This window comes from Lontra canadensis, unplaced genomic scaffold (assembly GCF_010015895.1).
Source record: "Lontra canadensis isolate GAN:19392208 unplaced genomic scaffold, GSC_riverotter_1.0 scaffold100, whole genome shotgun sequence".
Taxonomy (NCBI): Eukaryota; Metazoa; Chordata; class Mammalia; order Carnivora; family Mustelidae; genus Lontra; species Lontra canadensis.
In genome coordinates, this window is record NW_022631094.1 from 3590614 (window position 1) to 3609956 (window position 19343).

Genomic DNA, 19343 nt, shown 5'->3' on the forward strand with positions numbered 1-19343 from the left:
GTATCTATTGAGAGTATCATATGTTTCTTGTTCTTTCTTTTATTACTGTATAGTATCACATTGATTGATTTGCAGATGTTGAACCAACCTTGCAGCCCGGGAATAAATCCCACTTGGTCATGGTGAATAATCCTTTTAATGTACTGTTGGATCCTATTGGCTGGTATTTTGGTGAGAATTTCTGCATCCATGTTCGTCAAGGATATTGGTCTATAATTCTCCTTTTTGATGGGGTCTTCGTCTGGTTTTGGGATCAAGGTCGTGCTGGCCTCATAAAATGAGTTTGAAGTTCTTCTTCCATTTCTATTTTTGGAACAGTTTCAGGAGAATAGGAATTAATTCTTTAAATGATTGGTAGAATTCCCATGGGAAGCCATCTGGCTGTGGGCTCTTGTTTGTTGGGAGAGTTTTAATGAATGCTTCAATCTCCTTACTGGTTATGGGTCTGTTCAGGTTTTCTGTTTCTTCCTGGTTCAGTTTTGGTAGTTTATACTTCTCTAGGAATGTATCCATTTCTTCCAGATTGTCAAATTTGCTGATGTATAGTTGCTCATAATATGTTCTTCTACTTGTTTGTATTTTTTTTTTTTTTTTGGTATTGGTTTTGATCTCTCCTCTTTCATTCATGATTTTCTTACTTTGGGTGCTTTCTCTTTTATTTTTATTTTTATTTTTTTTGATACTTTTTTAAATTATTTTTTTAAATCATTTTTAAAATTTATTTTCAACATAACAGTATTCATTGTTTTTGCACCACACCCAGAGCTCCATGCAATCCATGCCCTCTCTAATACCCACCACCTGGTTCCCCCAACCTCCCACCCCCCCACCTCTTCAAACCCTTCAGATTGTTTTTCAGAGTCCATAGTCTCTCTTTGTTCACCTCCCCTTCCATTTTCCCCCAACTTCCTTCTCCTAACTTCCCATGTCCTCCATGCTATTTGTTATGTTCCACAAATAAGTGAAACCATATGATAATTGACTCTATTTGACTTACTTCACTCAGCATAATCTCTTCCAGTCCCGTCCATGTTGCTACAAAAGTTGGGTATTCATCCTTTCTGATGGAGGCATAATACTCCATAGTGTATATACACCACATCTTCCTTACCCATTCGTCCGTTGAAGGGCATCTTGGTTCTTTCCACAGTTTGGCGACCGTGGCCATTGCTGCTATAAACATTGGGGTACAGATGGCCCTTCTTTTCACTACATCTGTATCTTTGGGGTAAATACCCAGTAGTGCAATGGCAGGGTCATAGGGAAGCTCTATTTTTAATTTCTTGAGGCATCTCCACACTGTTTTCCAAAGAGGCTGCACCAACTTGCATTCCCACCAACAGTGGAAGAGGGTTCCCCTTTCTCCACATCCCCTCCAACACATGTTGTTTCCTGTCTTGCTAATTTTGGCCATTCTAACTGGTGTAAGGTGATATCTCTATGTGGTTTTAATTTGAATCTCCCTGATAGCTAGTGATGATGAACATTTTTTCATGTGTCTGATAGCCAATTTGTATGTCTTCATTGGAGAAGTGTCTGTTCCTATCTTCTGCCCATTTTTTGATATGATTGTCTGTTTTGTGTGTGTTGAGTTTGAGGAGTTCTTTATAGATCCTGGATATCAATCTTTTGTCTGTACTGTCATTTGCAAATATCTTCTCCCATTCCGTGGGTTGCCTCTTTGTTTTGTTGACTGTTTCCTTTGCTGTGCAGAAGCTTTTGATCTTGATGAAGTCCCAAAAGTTTATTTTGGCTTTTGTTTCCTTTGCCTTTGGAGACATATCTTGAAAGAAGTTGCTGTGGCTGATATTGAAGAGGTTACTGCCTATGTTCTCCTCTAGGATTCTGATGGATTCCTGTCTCACGTTGAGATCTTTTATCCATTTTGAGTTTATCTTTGTGTACGGTGTAAGAGAATGGTCGAGTTTCATTCTTCTACATATAGCTGTCCAGTTTTCCCAGCACCATTTATTGAAGAGACTGTCTTTTTTCCACTGTATATTTTTTCCTGTTTTGTCGAAGATTATTTGCCCATAGAGTTGAGGGTCCATATCTGGGCTCTCTACTCTGTTCCACTGGTCTATGTGTCTCTTTTATTTTTGATAAGAGTGGCTAGGGGTTTGTCAGTCTTATTAATTCTTTCAAGGAACCAGCTCGTAGTTTTGTTGTCTATTCTACTGTTCTTTTGGTTTCTATTTCATTGATTTCTGCTCTGATCTTTATTATTTCTCTTCTCCGGCTGGGTTTAGGCTTTCTTTGCTGTTCTTTCTCTGGCTCCTTTAAGTATAGGGTTAGGTTGTGTACTTGAGACCTTTCTTGTTTCTTGAGAAAGGCTTGTATAGCTATATACTTTCCTCTCAGAACCACCTTTGCTGAGACCCAAAGATTTTGAACAGTTGTGTTTTCATTTTCATTTGTGTCTATGAATTTTTTAAATTCTTTTTTAATTTCCTGGTTGATCCATTTATTCTTTAGTAGTAGGATGGTCTTTAGCCTCCATGGTGTATTTGAGTTCTTTCATACTTTTCCTTGTGGTTGAGTTCTAGTTTCAACACATTGTGGTCTGAAACATGCAGGGAATGATACTAGTCTTTTGGTACTAGCTGAGATCTGATTTGTGACCCAGGATGTGATCTATTCTGGAGAATGTTACATGTGCTCTAGAGAAGAATGTGTTTTCTGTTGTTTTGGGATGGAATGTTCTAAATATATCTATGATGTCCATTTGGTCCAGTGTGTCATTTAAGGCTTTTATTTCCTTGTTGATCTTTTGCTTCGATGATCTGTCCATTTCAGTGAGGGAGGTGTTAAAGTCCCCTACTATTATTCTGTTATTATTGATGTGTCTTTGATATTGTTATTGATTGGTTTATATAATTTACTGCTGCTATTTTAGAGACATTGATACTTTAAATTGTTAGATCTTCTTGTTGGACAGACCCTTTAAGTATGGTATAGTGTCTTTCCTCATCTCTTATAATCTTTGACGTAAAAATCTAATTTGTCTTATGTAAGGATTGCCACTGCAGCTTTCTTTTGATGTTCATTGGCATGGCAAGTTGTTTTCCACCCCCTCACTTTAAATCTGGAGGTGTCTTTGAGTCTAAAATGAGTTTCTTGGAAATAGCATATCAATGGGTCTTGTGGTTTTTTAATCCATTATGATACCCTATGTCTTTTGATTCGGACATTTAGCCCACTTACATGCAGGGTAACTATTGAAAGATCTGAATTTGGTGCCATAGTATTGCTTGTAAGGTGACTGTTACTGTCTAATGTCTGTTCCTTTCTGGTCTGTTACTTTTAGGCTCTCTCTTTGCTTAGAGGACCCCTTTCAATATTTCCTGTAGGGTAGCTTTGATGTTTCCAAATTCTTTTAGTTTTGTTTGTCCTGTTCCAGCTCTTTGAAAAATGCCAGTGGAATTTTGATCAGGATGGCATTGAAATATAGATTGCTCTAGGCAGTATGTTTAATAATGTTTAATAATGTTTATTCTTCCAATCCATGAGCATGGAATGGTCTTCCATCTTTATGTGTCTTCTTCAATGTCTTTCTTGAGTGTTCTGTAGGTCCTCGAGTACAGATCCTTTACCTCTTAGGTTTATTCCCAGGTATCTTATAGTTCTTGATGCTATAGTAAATGGCATTGATTCTCTAATTTCCTTTATCTATTTTCATTATTAGTGTATAAGAAAGCAACTGTTTTCTTTTCATCGATTTTGTATCCTGCCACATTACTGAATTGCTCTATAAGTTCTAGTAGTTTGGGAGTGGAGTCTTTTGGGTTTTCCTTATAAAGTATCATGTCATCTGTGAAGAGAGAGAGTTTTACTTCTTTGCCAATTTGAATACCTTTTGTTTGTCCTGGAAGCTTCTTATCTCTCCTTGAGAGAGATATCAGTGACAGCCTAGCTGGATATAGTATTCTTGGCTGCATATTTTTCTCATTTAGTGCTCTGAATATATCTTGCCAGTCCTTTCTGGCCTGCCAGGTCTCTGGCAAACACAAATGTGAGTCAGAAGAGCCATGGGGATGGGCAGAGTGGGTGGCATGTTGGAAGACACCCTCCCCAAAGGCATTCTATTTTCATGTCCTCCTTAAAGATAGAGACCTTATTGTATCCTGATAGAAGAATGTCATCATGATGATCTCGTGGTGAATGCCAAAGCATTCTAGTAGCTGAAATGTCCTACCAGTTTTGGGGCCTCCTTTGTATTTATTAGAGCTTAAATAAACTAAAGCTTAGCAATTATCACCTATGGAATGAGACATACTGCCCCTTCCCAGTTTACTCCCAGAGATTTTACTTGGATACCAGGTCCTTGTGCCTTTTTTTTTTTTTTTAATTAATGACTGAGACTTGTTACCACAGGTGAGTCCATGTGCCTTCTGTTTTTGTTGGGTAGTACCATTTTCTAGGTTCAGTGGAGGGTATCAGTATTTCTGGAGGGTATCAGTATATAGTGGAAGACTGAAGACATTCTGAATGAGGGAGTCTTCAGTGACACACTTCACAAAGTGCCATTGTCCCTAAGTTTAATAAGATTACTGCCTTTATGTTAGAGGTAACCGATCCATGGTTTCTTTGGGTCACTAGGCAAAGTGATCCTGGGTGTCTTAAATATTTTTTAAGTAAAGAAAAATTCACTGCATTATAGGCTGTCATCAGTGCCAGGGACATGTTTAGATCTATCAGTTGTAATTGCAGGCAACTCCACATGCAGGGTCTACGCAATTTTTGGTAAACAACTACTTTGTTTTTTGGTTTATCTTTCCTGTGTTTATTTTTCTAAAGGTAAGTATTTATTTTCTTTTTCCGTTTCATTTTTTTCCCAAAAGTATACTTGATAGCTTCCCATTTGCATTTTTTCCCACATAACCTTACCTCATAGTGATCCTTTCAAGTTGGGTTTTAGTGATTTTTTTTTAAATTACTTTTAGAACTGCATGTATAACTCTTTGTATCACTTGTACATCATAGTTGATGTTACTTTGCTATTCAACCAATCTCATATTCTTATATATTTGGGTGCCTTTGAGTATTTTGCAATTATAAATACAGTATAATGAATAATCTTATATGTATACATTTTCACTATTAAGTCTATGAATATATATTAAACTATAAGTAACCAAAATGTAGGGACTAATATTAAATATATTCTATGCCAAGAAATATTTGTGAAATAATGAAGTAGTCAATTACTTCATTATTTCTATTTCAACACACACACATTAAAATTCTTCTCACCATAATGTTAGTTCTAGCATTATGGTAATTTACTTATATTTTCTATTTATAAAAGTGCCATATACTTGTTGTAAATTTGATTTCTAGAGCTGTCACAATGGATCCATTTTTTTTGGTTAGTAAATAATAATAAATCTGTCTCTTTATGTAGCTCATGATGATGTACCAGACAAAAACCTTATGTTAAAGCATGAAGACTCAAAGTCAAAAACAGAAATGCAAGTAAAGAAACAAAGAACTACCCGAAATGAAACACTTATTAGTAAGTATAATATAGATAATTCTAAATTATTTTAAATTATATTCATCAGATCTTCTTATTTGGTCCATGAATATGTATTTGGGCATATATTTTATAGAATTTGTGTACTTTGATTTAAAGTGTGAATATCCTAAGACAAAGAACAAAAGCAAAACTATTAATAACTTCTGGTTGGAATTGCTTGTATTGAGTCTATTTCATAGTCATGGGTCATATGCTCAGTATCCACTGAAGCCCCAAAATAGATTATTTCTGATTCTTTCTTAAAGGGTGTATGTCTTTCAGCTAGCTACTTCTAGAGATGATGGATTCAGAAGTCTAACAGAAGCCTCTGAACTATGACAGTGTTTTTCCTCCTTAAACTCCAAGTGGTGAATAGAAAGGTTGTTGACATCTGTAACTCAAAAAGAAAAATAGATCAAAGGGGCCCAGAGGATGGATAGCCTCAGTGGCTTGTTTGAGGGCTTCTAGGTCATTTCTCTGGTTGTGGATCCATTAAAAGTAAATGGCCTTTCTTATAACTCCATTGATGGGAGTCATTGAGAATACAAGTAGGTGAGTAGTTAGATCAATCATCATATCTCGTTTATAATTGTCAGAACAGAGAGTGCCAAAGCCAGTCTTCTCTTCTGGAATGAGACACCATACCCCTCGTAGATCATGGTCAGGAATTTCACTGGGTAGTAGGTACTTGAACTTTATAAAAATGGCCCATCAAGTGTACCATCTAGGCATTAGCAGGGTGTCCAGTCCTTGATGGTTAGCTCCTTGTCTGGACCCAATAGGATGCTATTTTGAATAGCAGAGAAGGCTATTTCTCCTTCTGGTAGTGGGGATCTTTTCCAGATTATGATCTCTGTATTGATGACAGATAGAAAATTTAGATAGCTTCGTGGAAGGATGTGAGTGATGAGTTGTACCCTTTCCTCATAAGGAGAACTGATCCTAATAATTCCCATCTAGAGGGATACTGAAAAGGATTGCAGTATCAGTTGCTGCATAACAAGTTCCCACACTCTGGACAATAGTTTCTACAACAGTCACAGTGTCAGTAGTAGCAAGGGCTGTCCTATGGATTGAATGACCAAACTCAATTGAGTATCTATAAACTCAAGGCCAGGCACATGAACCAACTTATTTATTGAATGCAGATATAGTTTCAAGCAGATTTAGCTGCCTTAAGCTCAACAAAGAAGGCAGCTTTTTTCTTCTTTCCCAGGAAGATTTTTGGGAGACAAAGGTGCTAGGTGCTGGCAATTAGGTAGGCTCACAGTCTTCTTATGCCCCTCCAAAATGGCTCTAACTGCAGAAATTTCCATCAGGGCTTGGAAGAATGTGAGCGTAGTTGCATATAGATGATATATTACTACTACTAATAAATTTATTTGTTGGTACTATAATAATGGAATTTTTTGTTGACTCAAGGGGACCCAAAGCCTGGTCTGGGTAAGTTCCATTGGTGTTTGCCTCAAACCCCAAACCAGACAGCATTATTTGTATTCTTGTCATCCTGATGTCAAAGGTTGTGATTACAACCACACCTGTACCACTATTAAAAAGGGATTAAGAAATGCAGTTGTCCAGGGAGGGACATCTGGGTGGCTCAGTTGGTTAAGATTCTGCCTTTGGCTCAGGTCATAATCCTGTGGTCCTGGGATCAAGCCCCTTGTTGGGCTATCCCATAAGCAGTGAGTCTGCTTGTCCCCTTGCCCTCCCTCCACACACTCATGCTTCCTCTCTTTTTCTCTCTCTCAAATAAAATCTTTAAAAAAAGAAAGAAATACAATTGTACACCATTTTTGAGTTAATTTCTTTCCTTAGCAGAGGTCCATAGGTGTCCACTGGGTATATCAGGTTGTGGCCTACCCCTTAGTCATTTTCATTTTTGAAAGCTGAGCTTGCAGAGTAAAAATTGGCTGGCCTCTTTGACTCATGTTAAGATTCAATGGAAGGATATTTGGGCTATTTCCATAATTTGGCTATTGTTTATAACACTGCTATACACATGGAAGTGCATATATTCCTTCAAATCAGTGTTTTTGTATCCTGTGGGTAAATACCTAGTAGTACAATTGCTAGATAGTAGGGACATTCTCTTTTTAAATTTTGAGGAACCTCCATACTGTTTTCTGGAGTGCCTGCACCAGTTTGCATTCCCACCAACAGTGTACAAGTGTTCCTCTTTTTCCACATCCTCACCAATATCTGTTGTTTTCTGTGTTGTTAATTTTAGCCATTATGACAGGTGGGAGGTGATATCTCATTATAGTTTTGATTTGCATTTCCCTGATTATGAGTGATGTTGAGCATCTTTTCATGTGTCTGTTAGCCATCTGGATGTCTTCTTTGGAAAAATGTCTGTTCATGTCTGCTGCCCATTTCTAGACTGGATTATTTTGGGGGTGGTGTTGAATTTGATAAATTCTTTATAGATTTTGGATACTAAACCTTTATCAAATGTAATTTGCAAATATATTCTTCCATTCTGTAAGGTGCCTTTAGTTTTGTTGATTGTTTCCTTCATCATGCAAAAGCTTTTTATTTTGATGAAGTCCCAAATATTTATTTTTTCTTTTGTTTCCCTTGCCTTTGGAGATATATCTAGTAAGATGTTGCTATGGCCCTTGTCAAAAAGGTTACTGTGTTCCCCTCTAGGACTTTGATGGTTTCATGTCTCACGGTTAGGTCTTTAATCCATTTTGAGTTAATTTTTGTGTATGTTGTAAGGAAGTGCTCTAGTTTCATTCTTCTGAATGTTGCTGTTCAGTTTTCCCAACACTGTTTGTTGAAGGGACTGTATTTTTTCCATTGGATTTTTTTTCCTGTTTTATTGAAAATTAATTGGCCAAATTATCGTATGTTCATTTCTGGTTTTCTGTTCTGTCGATATATGTGTCTATTTTTGTACACATAGATCATGTCCTGACCTTTTCTCAGATTGTGCAGGTGTAGCTGCCCAATTACCATTTTTACTCACTTTTTCTGTTGGTGAGTAGTTGCTATCTTGATGGTAACTACTATTCCATGCCCAGAAAATTGTCAGTTAAGAACTAAACTGTGTGGTAGACCAGTTGACTGGGCCTCATGAAGAAGTTTAATTGAGCTTGACATAAGACAATTGTGGCACAAATGAACCTAGAAATCTGAGTTTAGTTAAAAATCTCATCCTCAGTTCATCAGGGTAGACCCGAGGGACTACCAGGGTGATACTTGGAGGCCACTATTGTCTCCGAAAAGTGATCCAAATGTTTTTCAGTGGAGGAATCTCTTCATGAATGGGCTTTCATTTCAGAGGCCAAATAGTACCCAGCTGAGGAGGAAGACAGTCTCAGAGATGTGTGTCCTTTCATTCACTTCCTTTCCTCAACTTCTGTGGGCAACATGGCTGCTGTCCAGGCTCTACAAGAAGGAATTTTGTATTAATAAGCCCTGTAGGGGCGCCTGGGTGGCTCAGTGGGTTAAGCCGCTGCCTTCGGCTCAGGTCATGATCTCAGGGTCCTGGGATCGAGTCCCGCATCGGGCTCTCTGCTCAGCAGGGAGCCTGCTTCCCTCTCTCTCTCTCTCTGCCTGCCTCTCTGTCTACTTGTGATCTCTCTCTGTCAAATAAATAAATAAAATCTTAAAAAAAAAATAAGCCCTGTAGATTGCCAATCTCCCTCACTGAGTTTAAAAATATTATCTCTTGTATTGTGGAGGGGATATACCAAGTCTCTAAGGTCTTTTAAGGTCGCTGGATCAAGCTCACTTCTCCTCTCCATCTCCCAATGTCCTCCGTGTTATTCCTTACACTCCACAAGTTATTGAAACCATATGATAATTGACTCTCTCTGCTTGACTTATTTCACTCAGCATAATCTCTTCCAGTCCCGTCCATGCTGATACAAAAATTGGGTATTCATCCTTCTGATGGAGGCATAATACTCCATTGTATATATGGACCATATCTTCTTTATCCATTCAGCCATTGAAGGGCATCTTGGTTCTTTCCACAGTTTGGTGACTGTGGCCATTGCTGCTATGAACATTGGGGTACAGGTGGCCCTTCTTTTCACTACATCTGTATCTTTGGGGCAAATACCCAGTCGTGCAATTGCAGGGTCATAGGGAAGCTCTATTTTTAATTTCTTAAGGAATCTCCACACTGTTTTGCAAAGTGGCTGCACCAACTTGCATTCCCACCAACAGTGTAAGAGGGTTCCCCTTTCTCCACATCCTCTCCAACACCTATTGTTCTTGTCTTGTTAATTTTGGCCATTCTAACTGGTGTAATGTGGTATCTCAATGTGGTTTTGATTTGAATCTCCCTGATGGCTAATGATGATGAACATTTGTTAATGTGTCTGTTAGCCCTTTGTATGTCTTCTTTGGAGAAGTGTCTGTTCATCTTCATGTCTTCTGCCCATTTTGTGACATGATTATCTATCTTGTGTGTGTTGAGTTTGAGGAGTTCTTTATAGATCCTGGATATCAGCCCTTTGTCTGTAGTATCATTAGCAAATATCCTCTCCCATTCCGTGGGTTGCCTCTTGGTTTTGTTGACTGTTTCCTTTGCTGTGCAGAAACTTTCTCCTGATAAAGTCCCAAAAGGTCATTTATGCTTTTGTTTCCTTTGTCTTTGGGAACATGTCTTGAAAGAAGTTGCTGTGACCGATGTCAAAGAGGTTATGCCTATGCTTTCCTCTTGGATTCTGATGGATTCCTGCCTCACATCGAGGTCTTTTAACCATTCTGAGTTTATCTTTGTGTATGGGGTAAGTTTCATTCTTCTCTACATAGCTGTCCAATTTTTCCAGCACCATTTATTGAATAGACTGTCTTTTTTCTACTGTATATTTTTTCCTGCTTTGCTGAAGATTATTTGACCATAAAGTTGAGGGTCCATTATCTGGGTGCTCTACTCTGTTCCACTGGTCTATGTGTCTGTTTTTGTGCCAGTACTATGCTGTCTTGGTGATTAGCTTTGTAGTAAAGCTTGAAATCAGGCAACGTGATGCCTCCAGTTTTGTTTTTCTTTTTCAACATTTCCTTAGCAATTTGGGGTCTCTTCTGGTTACATACAAATTTTATGATTTAGATACAGCATCTGTTCCTGATTAAAATGCTTCAAAGTATAGGGATAGAGAGAATATTCCTCAACTTCATAAAATCTATCTATGAAAAACCCACAGTGACTATCATCCTCAATGGGGAAAAGCTGACAGCCTTTCCTTTGAGATCAGGAACATGACAAGAATGTCCACTGTCACCACTGTTGTTCAACATAGTACTAGAAGTCCTAGCAACAGCAATCAGACAACAAAAATAAATAAAAGATATTCAAATTGGTAATGAAGAAGTCAAACTCTCTCTCTTCACAGATGACATGATACTTTATATGGAAAACCTAAAGTCTCTACCCCAAACTACTAGAACTCATACAGCAATTCAGTAATGTGGTGGGATACAAAATCAATGTACAGAAATCAGTTGCTTTCTTATACACTAACAATGAAAATATAGAATGGGAAATTAGAGAATGGATTCCATTTAATATAGCACCAGGAACCATAAGATACCTAGGAATAAACCTAATCAGAGAAGGAAAGGATCTGTACTTGAGGAACTACAGAACACTCATGAAAGAAATTGAAGAAGACACAAAAAGATGGAAGACCATTCTATGCTCATGGATTGGAAGAATAAACATTGTTAAAATGTCTATACTGCCTAGAGCAATCTATATTTCAATGCCATCCTGATCAAAATTCCACCGGCATTTTTCAAAGAGCTGGAACAAACAATCATAAAATTTGTAGGACCCTATCACTTTTGCAAATGATCCAGTAGTATCCCTCAAAAGAGTCTTATAGACTTACTAGCTCCTCCCAAAGTGCTCCTTCCAGAAAGGAATTTACTTTATTGTTGGCTATGACAGTTTGTCAGAGAAAAATCTGCCAGTTTTGACTTTGTCAAGTTGTAGCAATTTTACTTTATCAAAAGTAGCAATTAAACTTTTATTCACTTACTACAATAGTATAAACAAGAGCCTAAAGAGGAAAAGACCCCAGCTATACCAAGGTTTCATTTTCTCCACAGAACAAACTAGGAAAGGATCAGATGGGAGTGAGGTTTGGGGGAAGATCATCTCATAGCTGTAAGAGCCTCAAACACAAGGTTCTTAATTTTTGAACCCAAGAGCCTTGCAGATGTTGATGAAGGATGGCTAGGAGGATAGAAGTCCTAAATATTGAATTGAAAATGAGAAAAGTATCTTCAAATTCCCCTAGTACAGTCATCCGTTGCGAAGTGCCTGAAATGTACAATGTATTAGCTGACTCCTCCCATTTTCACAAAGAGCCTCTAATGGAGGTACCTGCCATAGAGATGCAAAATGCATAAGTACAAGGCATGGGTTGATCTTAGTCCTTTATGGAAACTACCTCCAGTTTCCAAAGTTCACTGGCTATGCATTAAACTTCATGTTGGGTGACAAGTTTCCCCCCCATGAGTACTGCCAGGTAGAGATTTTTGTTCTCTCTGTCTTTTAAAAATTTCTCTTCTTTGTAAATCATAAGATTGAGTACAGATTATCCCTTTTTCTCCCTTTTATTATTGTCTCCTAGAAACCCATCTAAGTCAGTTTGTAAAGATCTTTATTTATCACATTAGTCATGAAAATTTATACCATGGCATAGTTGATGGGATAGAACTTAGTTTATTCAGGCAGTTTCCTATATTTGGACATTTTATGAGATTTTGAATATTTTGCAATGAAAAATAATGTGGCTATGATAATGTACATATAAATTTTCACTTTTGTCTTATTAATATGCATTAACCTAAAGTATAAATAACACAAAATTAGACAAAAAAACATTTTTAATGCAAGAAATGTTCATGAATTAAGGAGATAGCTACAACACTTACCCGTTAAAAATCCTCATCACATTTTCATGCCAGATTTTACATTATAGTAATTTATTTATAGATGTTCATGTGAAAGTGCTGCTATAGATGTTATGTTTGAAACTTAAGAATTTTCACAATAGATCTGTTTTTCTATTTAGTGCTTTAAATGCATCTCTTTATGTAGTTCATGATAATATGACAGATGAAAATCCTGTGCTTGAGCATCAAGAGTCAATGTCAAAAATCCAATTGCAAGTAAAGGAACAAAAAATTGCTAAAGGGGAAAGACTCAGTAGTAAGTATAATAATTATACATCACTAAATTATTTTTAAATTAATCATATCAAAAGATGGTTTTTCTGTGGTTCATGAATATGTGTATGAGCATATATTTTGTAGAAAATTTACTACACTTTTTTTTTTTTAAAGATTTTACCCATTTACTTGACAGACAGAGATCACAGGTAGGCAGAGAGAGGAAGTGAAGCAGGCTCCCAGAGAGCCCGACGCGGGGCCCGATCCCAGGACCCCGGGACCACGACCTGATCCAAAGGCAGAGGCCCCAACCCACTGAGCCACCCAGGCACCCCGAAAATTTACTACACTTTGATTTAAACTATCCTAATTGGAGAACAAAGTCAAAGTATTAATAACTTTTGTTGGTTTCTGGATCTAAGACTATTTCACATCCATGGGTAATGTGCTCGGTATCCACTAAGGCCCAACAACAAATCGATAGTATCTCAATGTACCTCATCTTGAGGCAGATGTTGGTTTCAGTAGCCCAACAGTCACCTCTGACGTGTGGCATTGTCCTTCTGTCATAGACTCAAATTGGTAGAGACTTTGGTGAGAACCACAACTCAAAAGTCAAATGTGGATCAAAGGAACTAAACAAAAAGGGGGCCTGATAGACCTGTTGAAGGAGCTATAACGCATCCTGTTGGTTGGGACCCACTCAAAGGTAGAAGCCTTTTTGGTAGCCTTATAGATGGATGCCATTGAGATGCCTGCATGGGTAATATGAGAGTATCAGTAGCTGAATAGTCCTACCAATTGCTGGGCCTCCTTTGTATTTGTTGGGCTAGAGAAGGAAAAAAGAAACTTGACTCCTTGGAGCTTCACGTGAGAAAAACTACTCTTTTCCATTTTGCTCCCAAGTATTTTACTTGAGTTTTTGGTTCTTGTACCTTGTATATATTCATGGTCCAGCTGTGTTGCTGCATGCGAGTCATTACAGTATCTAGTCCTTGTGGGTAGTGCTCTAGTCTGGGTCCAGAGGAGAATGTCATCAATATTAGTGGAAGGTTAGTACTTTATCTAGAAGAAGGGCTTTTTTTTTTCATGTTTTGGGCTTATGGAAGGACAGTAAAAGTATATTATAAGCCATTCCACATAAGGTAAACTTATGATCCTAATTAACCTGTGTGAACAAGGATGCTAGGACGGGCATTTGTGATAGCAATTGTTACATACCTATTTCACTCAGTCTGGGCAGTAAACCTCTGTGAAGGTCATAATCCCAAGTGACACCACATCGAGTTCTGTACTGTGGTGGTGAGCTGACTATAATCAATTGTGTCTCTAGGCACCCAAGGCCTTACACACAGAATGAAAAGGCTTATGAATAGAGAAAAATGTCATGGAGGACTTTTGTTTCATTAAACTTACCAAGGAAGGCAAATATTTTTTTTTTGCTCCCCCAGGTAGTTGTTTTTAGATGGCCAAGGTCCAAGGCACTAGTAGCCTGGTAGGTTTATAGCTTTATATATGCCAAACTAAAATGGTCCTAAAATACAGCAGTTGCCACTAGGGCTTAGGGGTAAAAGTGAGTCAGATATATGTAGAAAATACATCTATACAATAATACATTCAATAATGGAAGCCACAGCAATGGAGATTTTTAGTGGTCTGTAGGGACATACCCCTAGTTGAGTTTTAAGGGTCTCATTTGGTGAACTCAAACCCAAAGCAATTGGACATTATCTATTTCCCCCTCATCCTAGTGTCAGTGGCTACAGAGATCATAATCATATGTATATCAATGTCCAAAAGTCCTAGAAATTCAATTCTCATCCACCTTCCCATTGAAGTATGACCTAAGCATACATCCTTATGTCTTAGTCAGGGATATAGGGACCTCGACCTAACTCTGGTTCTTGTTTGTATTGAAAGTTGAAAGATTGGATAGAAGTAGGTGATGTGGGAAGGAGAGGTCTCTGGTTATCTCAAGGTTTACTGAGAAGTGCAGAAGGAAGAACACTTGTGTTAATCATAGATATCATCACCATTTGGCTTCTAGTGTGGCTATGGGTTGGGTCACTTATGGACCACTATCTGGTGATGAATCCTTGATGGAGAGTCCATTAATGTCATCCTTGAGACTCCACTTTTGGGTTACCAGACCCAAAGATTTCCTTGATTGTTAAGAAGTAGGTTCCTGATTAACATATTTTAAGTCACTACTTTCACTAGTCAAACTTTTTATCTTAACGTTGGCTGGTTTTTTCCTTGCCCTGAAATTTGTCAGTGAAGATCCAGGTTGTCTTGTAAGCCAACAGATATAACTTCGTAAGGAGGTTTAATGGAGCTAGAAACCAGCAAATATGGCACAAATGACCCTGTAAATCTGAGGCTAGTTAACAGTATCATTACCTACTTACTGCTCTTGCTCCCCATTGTTTAACAAAAGGGCCATCAAAGTGGCTAATTGGACATCTTGTAGGTGGCTATAAAGGTGGTTCAAACAACATTTTTGGTGTTAGGATGCTTAATATGGGTGGGCCAAACCTGAGAAAGGAGTGTATCTGGTGTTCATCTTATTGCCTTCCCCCGCTTCCTTGTCTTCCTTGAGCAAGTGACCACTGTGAGGGCACTCTGAATGAGTGGCTCTGTTGTGATGTATTCCCTCACTAAGTTTCACAAGTTACCTCCTTAATGATTAAGGCAAACTGCCCTATATTATATTATCTCTTCAGCTCACTGGAAAAGCAATTTTGAAGGTTCATTAAAAATGGGCCTCAGAAATTTACTACATCATAGGTTGTTCATTAGTGCTAGGGATATTCTTAGACTAACAGTAGTTTAGTGCAATTCAGCAAGCATGGTTTACAATGACTTTGGAAAAAAAACCTGTCTTTTTTCCTCATTTATCTCTCATGTTTCATTTTATAAAGGTATATACATTAAAATTTTCTTTCTGTTCTTTATTAAAAGAGAATTCACTAGATAACCTCTCTATCAGTTTTTAATCCACTTAACATTATAACCTAGAAATTACTCCCAATTTGATGAGATCCTTTTTTCTTTCCTTTTATAATTGCATGTACAGTTGTTTGGACCATATTATATACCATAATCAATATTACCATAGTTTATACTATATACTTTAGCTTATCAAACTAATCTCCTATGTTTGTACATTTATGTGATTTTGAGCATTTTGTAATTACAAATATGCTGTAATGAATAAACTTGTACATACATATTCTCATTGCTTGGTCTATAATTGTGTTTTAATATAAAGTATTAAGAAAACTAAAGACTAAATTTAAACATTTGAGAACTATGAATATTAATAAAATAATGAGATACTTTCGATATATATCCATTAAAACTCTTCTTACTATTTTCATATTGGATCTAGAATTAAGATAATTTATTTACAACTTTTTAAAAATATAAGAAACTATTTTTATACATTTTTCAATAATTTGAAAGTATAGAATCTCACAATATATTTGTTTTTCCATTTATTGAACTAAATGTCACTCTTTATGTAGCTCACAATAAAGTACCAGAAAATTTTATGCTTGAGCCTCAAGATTCAATGTCAAAAACCCATCTGCAAGTAAAGAAAAAAAGAACTTCTAAAGGGGAAAGAGTCAGTAGTAAGTATAGTAATTGTAGATAACTTTTTAAAAATATAAATCCAATTATCCAACATATAGTATAAACTTGTGTCAGATGAAGTGTTCAATAATTTCTCAGTTGCATATAACACCCACTGCTCATCACATCATGTGCCCTCCTTAATGCCCATCACCAAATTACCTCATCACTCCACCAACCTCCCCTCCAGCAACCCTCAGTTTGTCCCTTATAGTTGAGTCTTTCATGGTTTTTCGCCCTCTCTAATGATTTCCCATTCAGTTTTTCCTCCCTTACCCTATGATCCTCTGTGCTGTTTCTTATATTCCACATATGAATGAAACCATATGGTAATTGTCTTTCTCTGATTTGCTTATTCCACTCAACATAATATTTTCCAGTTCCATTCATGTCAGTGTAAATGGTAAGTATTCAGCCTTTCTGATGGCTGAGTAATATTCCATTATATGTATGAACCACATCTTATTTATCCATTCATCAACGAGATGTCCATGTTGAAGGACATCTCGGTTCCTTCCATAGTTTGGCTATTGTGGAGATTGCTGCTATGAACATTGGGGTGCAGGTGCCCCTTTGGATCACATTTGTATCTCGGGGTAAATCCCTAGTAGTGTAATTGCTGGGTCATAGGGTAGCTCTATTTTTAACGTCTTGAGGAACCTCCATACTGTTTTTCAGTGTGGCTATACCATCTTGTGTTCCCACCAACAGTGTAAGAAGGTTCTCCTTTATCCATATCCTTGCCAACATTTGTTGTTTCCTGTCTTGTTAATTTTAGCGATTCAGACAGGTGTAAGGTGGTATCTCATTGTGGTTCTGATTTGTATTTTCCTGATGGCTAGTGATGTTGAACATTTTTCATGTGTCTGTTAGCCATTTGTAAGTCTTCTTTGGAGAAGTGTCTGTTCATGTCTTCTGCCCATTTCTTTACAGGACTTTCTGTTTTTTTTTTTTGGGTGTTGAGTTTGAGAAGTTCTGTAGATCTTGGATATGAGCCCTTTATCTGTAATGTCATTTGCAAATATCTTCTCCCTTACCATGGGTTGCCTCCTGGTTTTGTTGACTGTTTGCTTTGCTGTGCAGAAGCTTTTTCTCTTGATGGAGTCCCAAATTTCATTTTTGCTTTGTTTTCCTTGCCTTTAGAGACATGTCTTGAAAGAAGTTGCTATGGCCAGTGTCAAAGAGTTACTGCCTATGTTCTTCTCTAGGATTTTGATGGATTCCTTTATCACATTGAGGACTTTCATCCATTTTGGTTTATCTTTGTGTATGGTGTATGAGAATGGTCCAGCTTCATTTTTCTGCATATGGCTGTCCAACTTTCCCAGCACCATTTATTGAAGAGATTGTCTTTTTTCCATTGGATGTTCTTTCCTGCTTTGTCGAAGATTAGTTGACCATAGAGTTGAGGGTCCATCTCTGGGCTCAGTATTCTGTTCCATTGATTTATGTTTCTGTTTTTGTGTCAATAGCATGCTGTCTTGATGATTACAGCTTTGTAATATAGCTTGAAGTCAGCATTGTGATGCCACCATCTTTGGTTTTCTTTTTCAACATTCCCCTATTCAGATTCTTTTCTGGATGCATACAAATTTTAGAATTGTTTGTTCCAGCTCTGTGAAAAGTGTTAATGGTATTTTGATAGGGCGTGCCTTGAAAGTGTAGATTGCTCTGAGCTGCATAGACATTTAAAAAAATTTTTTTTAATTTATTTTCAGCATATCAGTATTCATTGTTTTTGCACCACACCCAGTGCTCCATGCAATATGTGCCCTCTCCAATACCCACCACCTTGTTCCCCCAACCTCCCACCACCCCCCTTCAGACCCCTCAGATTGTTTTTCAGAGTCCATAGTCTCTCATGGTTCACCTCCCCTTCCAACTGCATAGACATTTTAACAATGTTTATTTTTCCAATCCATGAGCATGGAATGTTTTTCTATCTCTTTGTGTCTTCCTCCATTTCTTTCATAAGTGTTCTGTAGTTTCTAGAATATAGATCCTTTACCTCTTCGGTCAAGTTTATTCTTAGTTATCTTATGGGTTTTGGTGCTATTGTAAATGGAATAGATTCCTTAATTTATCTTTCTTCTGTGTCATTGTTAGTTTATAGAAATGCTACTATTTCTGTGCACTGATTTTGTATCCTGCCATGTTGCCAAATTGTTGTATGAGTTCTAGTAATTTAAGGTGGAGTCTTTTGGGTTTTCCACATAAAGTATCATGTCATCTGTGAAGAGAGAAAATTTGACTTCTTTTTTGCCAATTTGAATGCCGTGTATTTCTTTTTGTTGTCTGATTGCTAGAGCTAGGACTTCTATTACTATGCTGAACAATAATGGTGAGAGTGCAGTGCACATCTCAGTTTTTCCCCATTGAGAATGATTTTTGCTGTGGGCTTTTCACAGATGGTTTTTATGATACTGAGATATGTTCCATCTGTCCCTGTACTGTGAAGAGTTTTAATCAGGAAAGGATGCTGTATTTTGTCAAATGCTTTTCCTGCACCTATTGAGAAGATCATATGGTTCTCATCCTTTCCTTTATTAATGTGATTTATCATGTTAGTTGAAAGTTTGATTTCTTCTTTGCTAATCTGAATGCCTTTTATTTCTTCTTATTGTCTGCTTGCTGAGGCTAGGACTTCTAGTATTATGTTGAACAACAGTGGTGAGAGTGGGCATCCCTGTCATGTTCCTGATGTTAGGAGAAAATATCTCAATTTTTCTCCATGAAGAATGGTATTTGCTGTGAGCTTTCCATAGATTGTTTTTATGATATTAAGGTTTACTCCCTCTATCACTATTCTGTGGAGAGTTACAGCATCCAAGAAAGGATACTGTAATTTTGTCAAATGTTTTTTCTGCATCAGTTAAAGGATTATATAATTCTTGTCTTTTCTTTTATTAATGTGATGTATCATGTTAATTGATTAGTAAATGTTTATCCACACTTACAGCCCAGAAATAAATCCCAGTTGGTCATGGCAAATAAACCTTTTCATGTAATGTTGGATCCTGTTGACTAGTATCTTGGTGAGAATTTTGGC

The 19343-nt window shown here is 37.3% G+C and overlaps 1 protein-coding gene across 1 annotated transcript in view; it reads left to right on the forward strand.

The window, feature by feature from the left end:
* The first annotated feature begins 4788 nt into the window (after nucleotides 1–4788).
* LOC116855284 (coiled-coil domain-containing protein 7-like) overlaps nucleotides 4789–19343 on the forward strand; it is an 88057-nt gene continuing 73502 nt past the window's right edge. Inside the window, exons 1-4 of the mRNA XM_032837888.1 lie at nucleotides 4789–4797; nucleotides 5405–5515; nucleotides 12588–12698; nucleotides 16186–16293. Coding sequence (XP_032693779.1) covers nucleotides 5434–5515; nucleotides 12588–12698; nucleotides 16186–16293 — 301 coding nt within the window. The 5' untranslated portion in view covers nucleotides 4789–4797; nucleotides 5405–5433. The remainder of the gene's footprint in view (nucleotides 4798–5404; nucleotides 5516–12587; nucleotides 12699–16185; nucleotides 16294–19343) is intronic.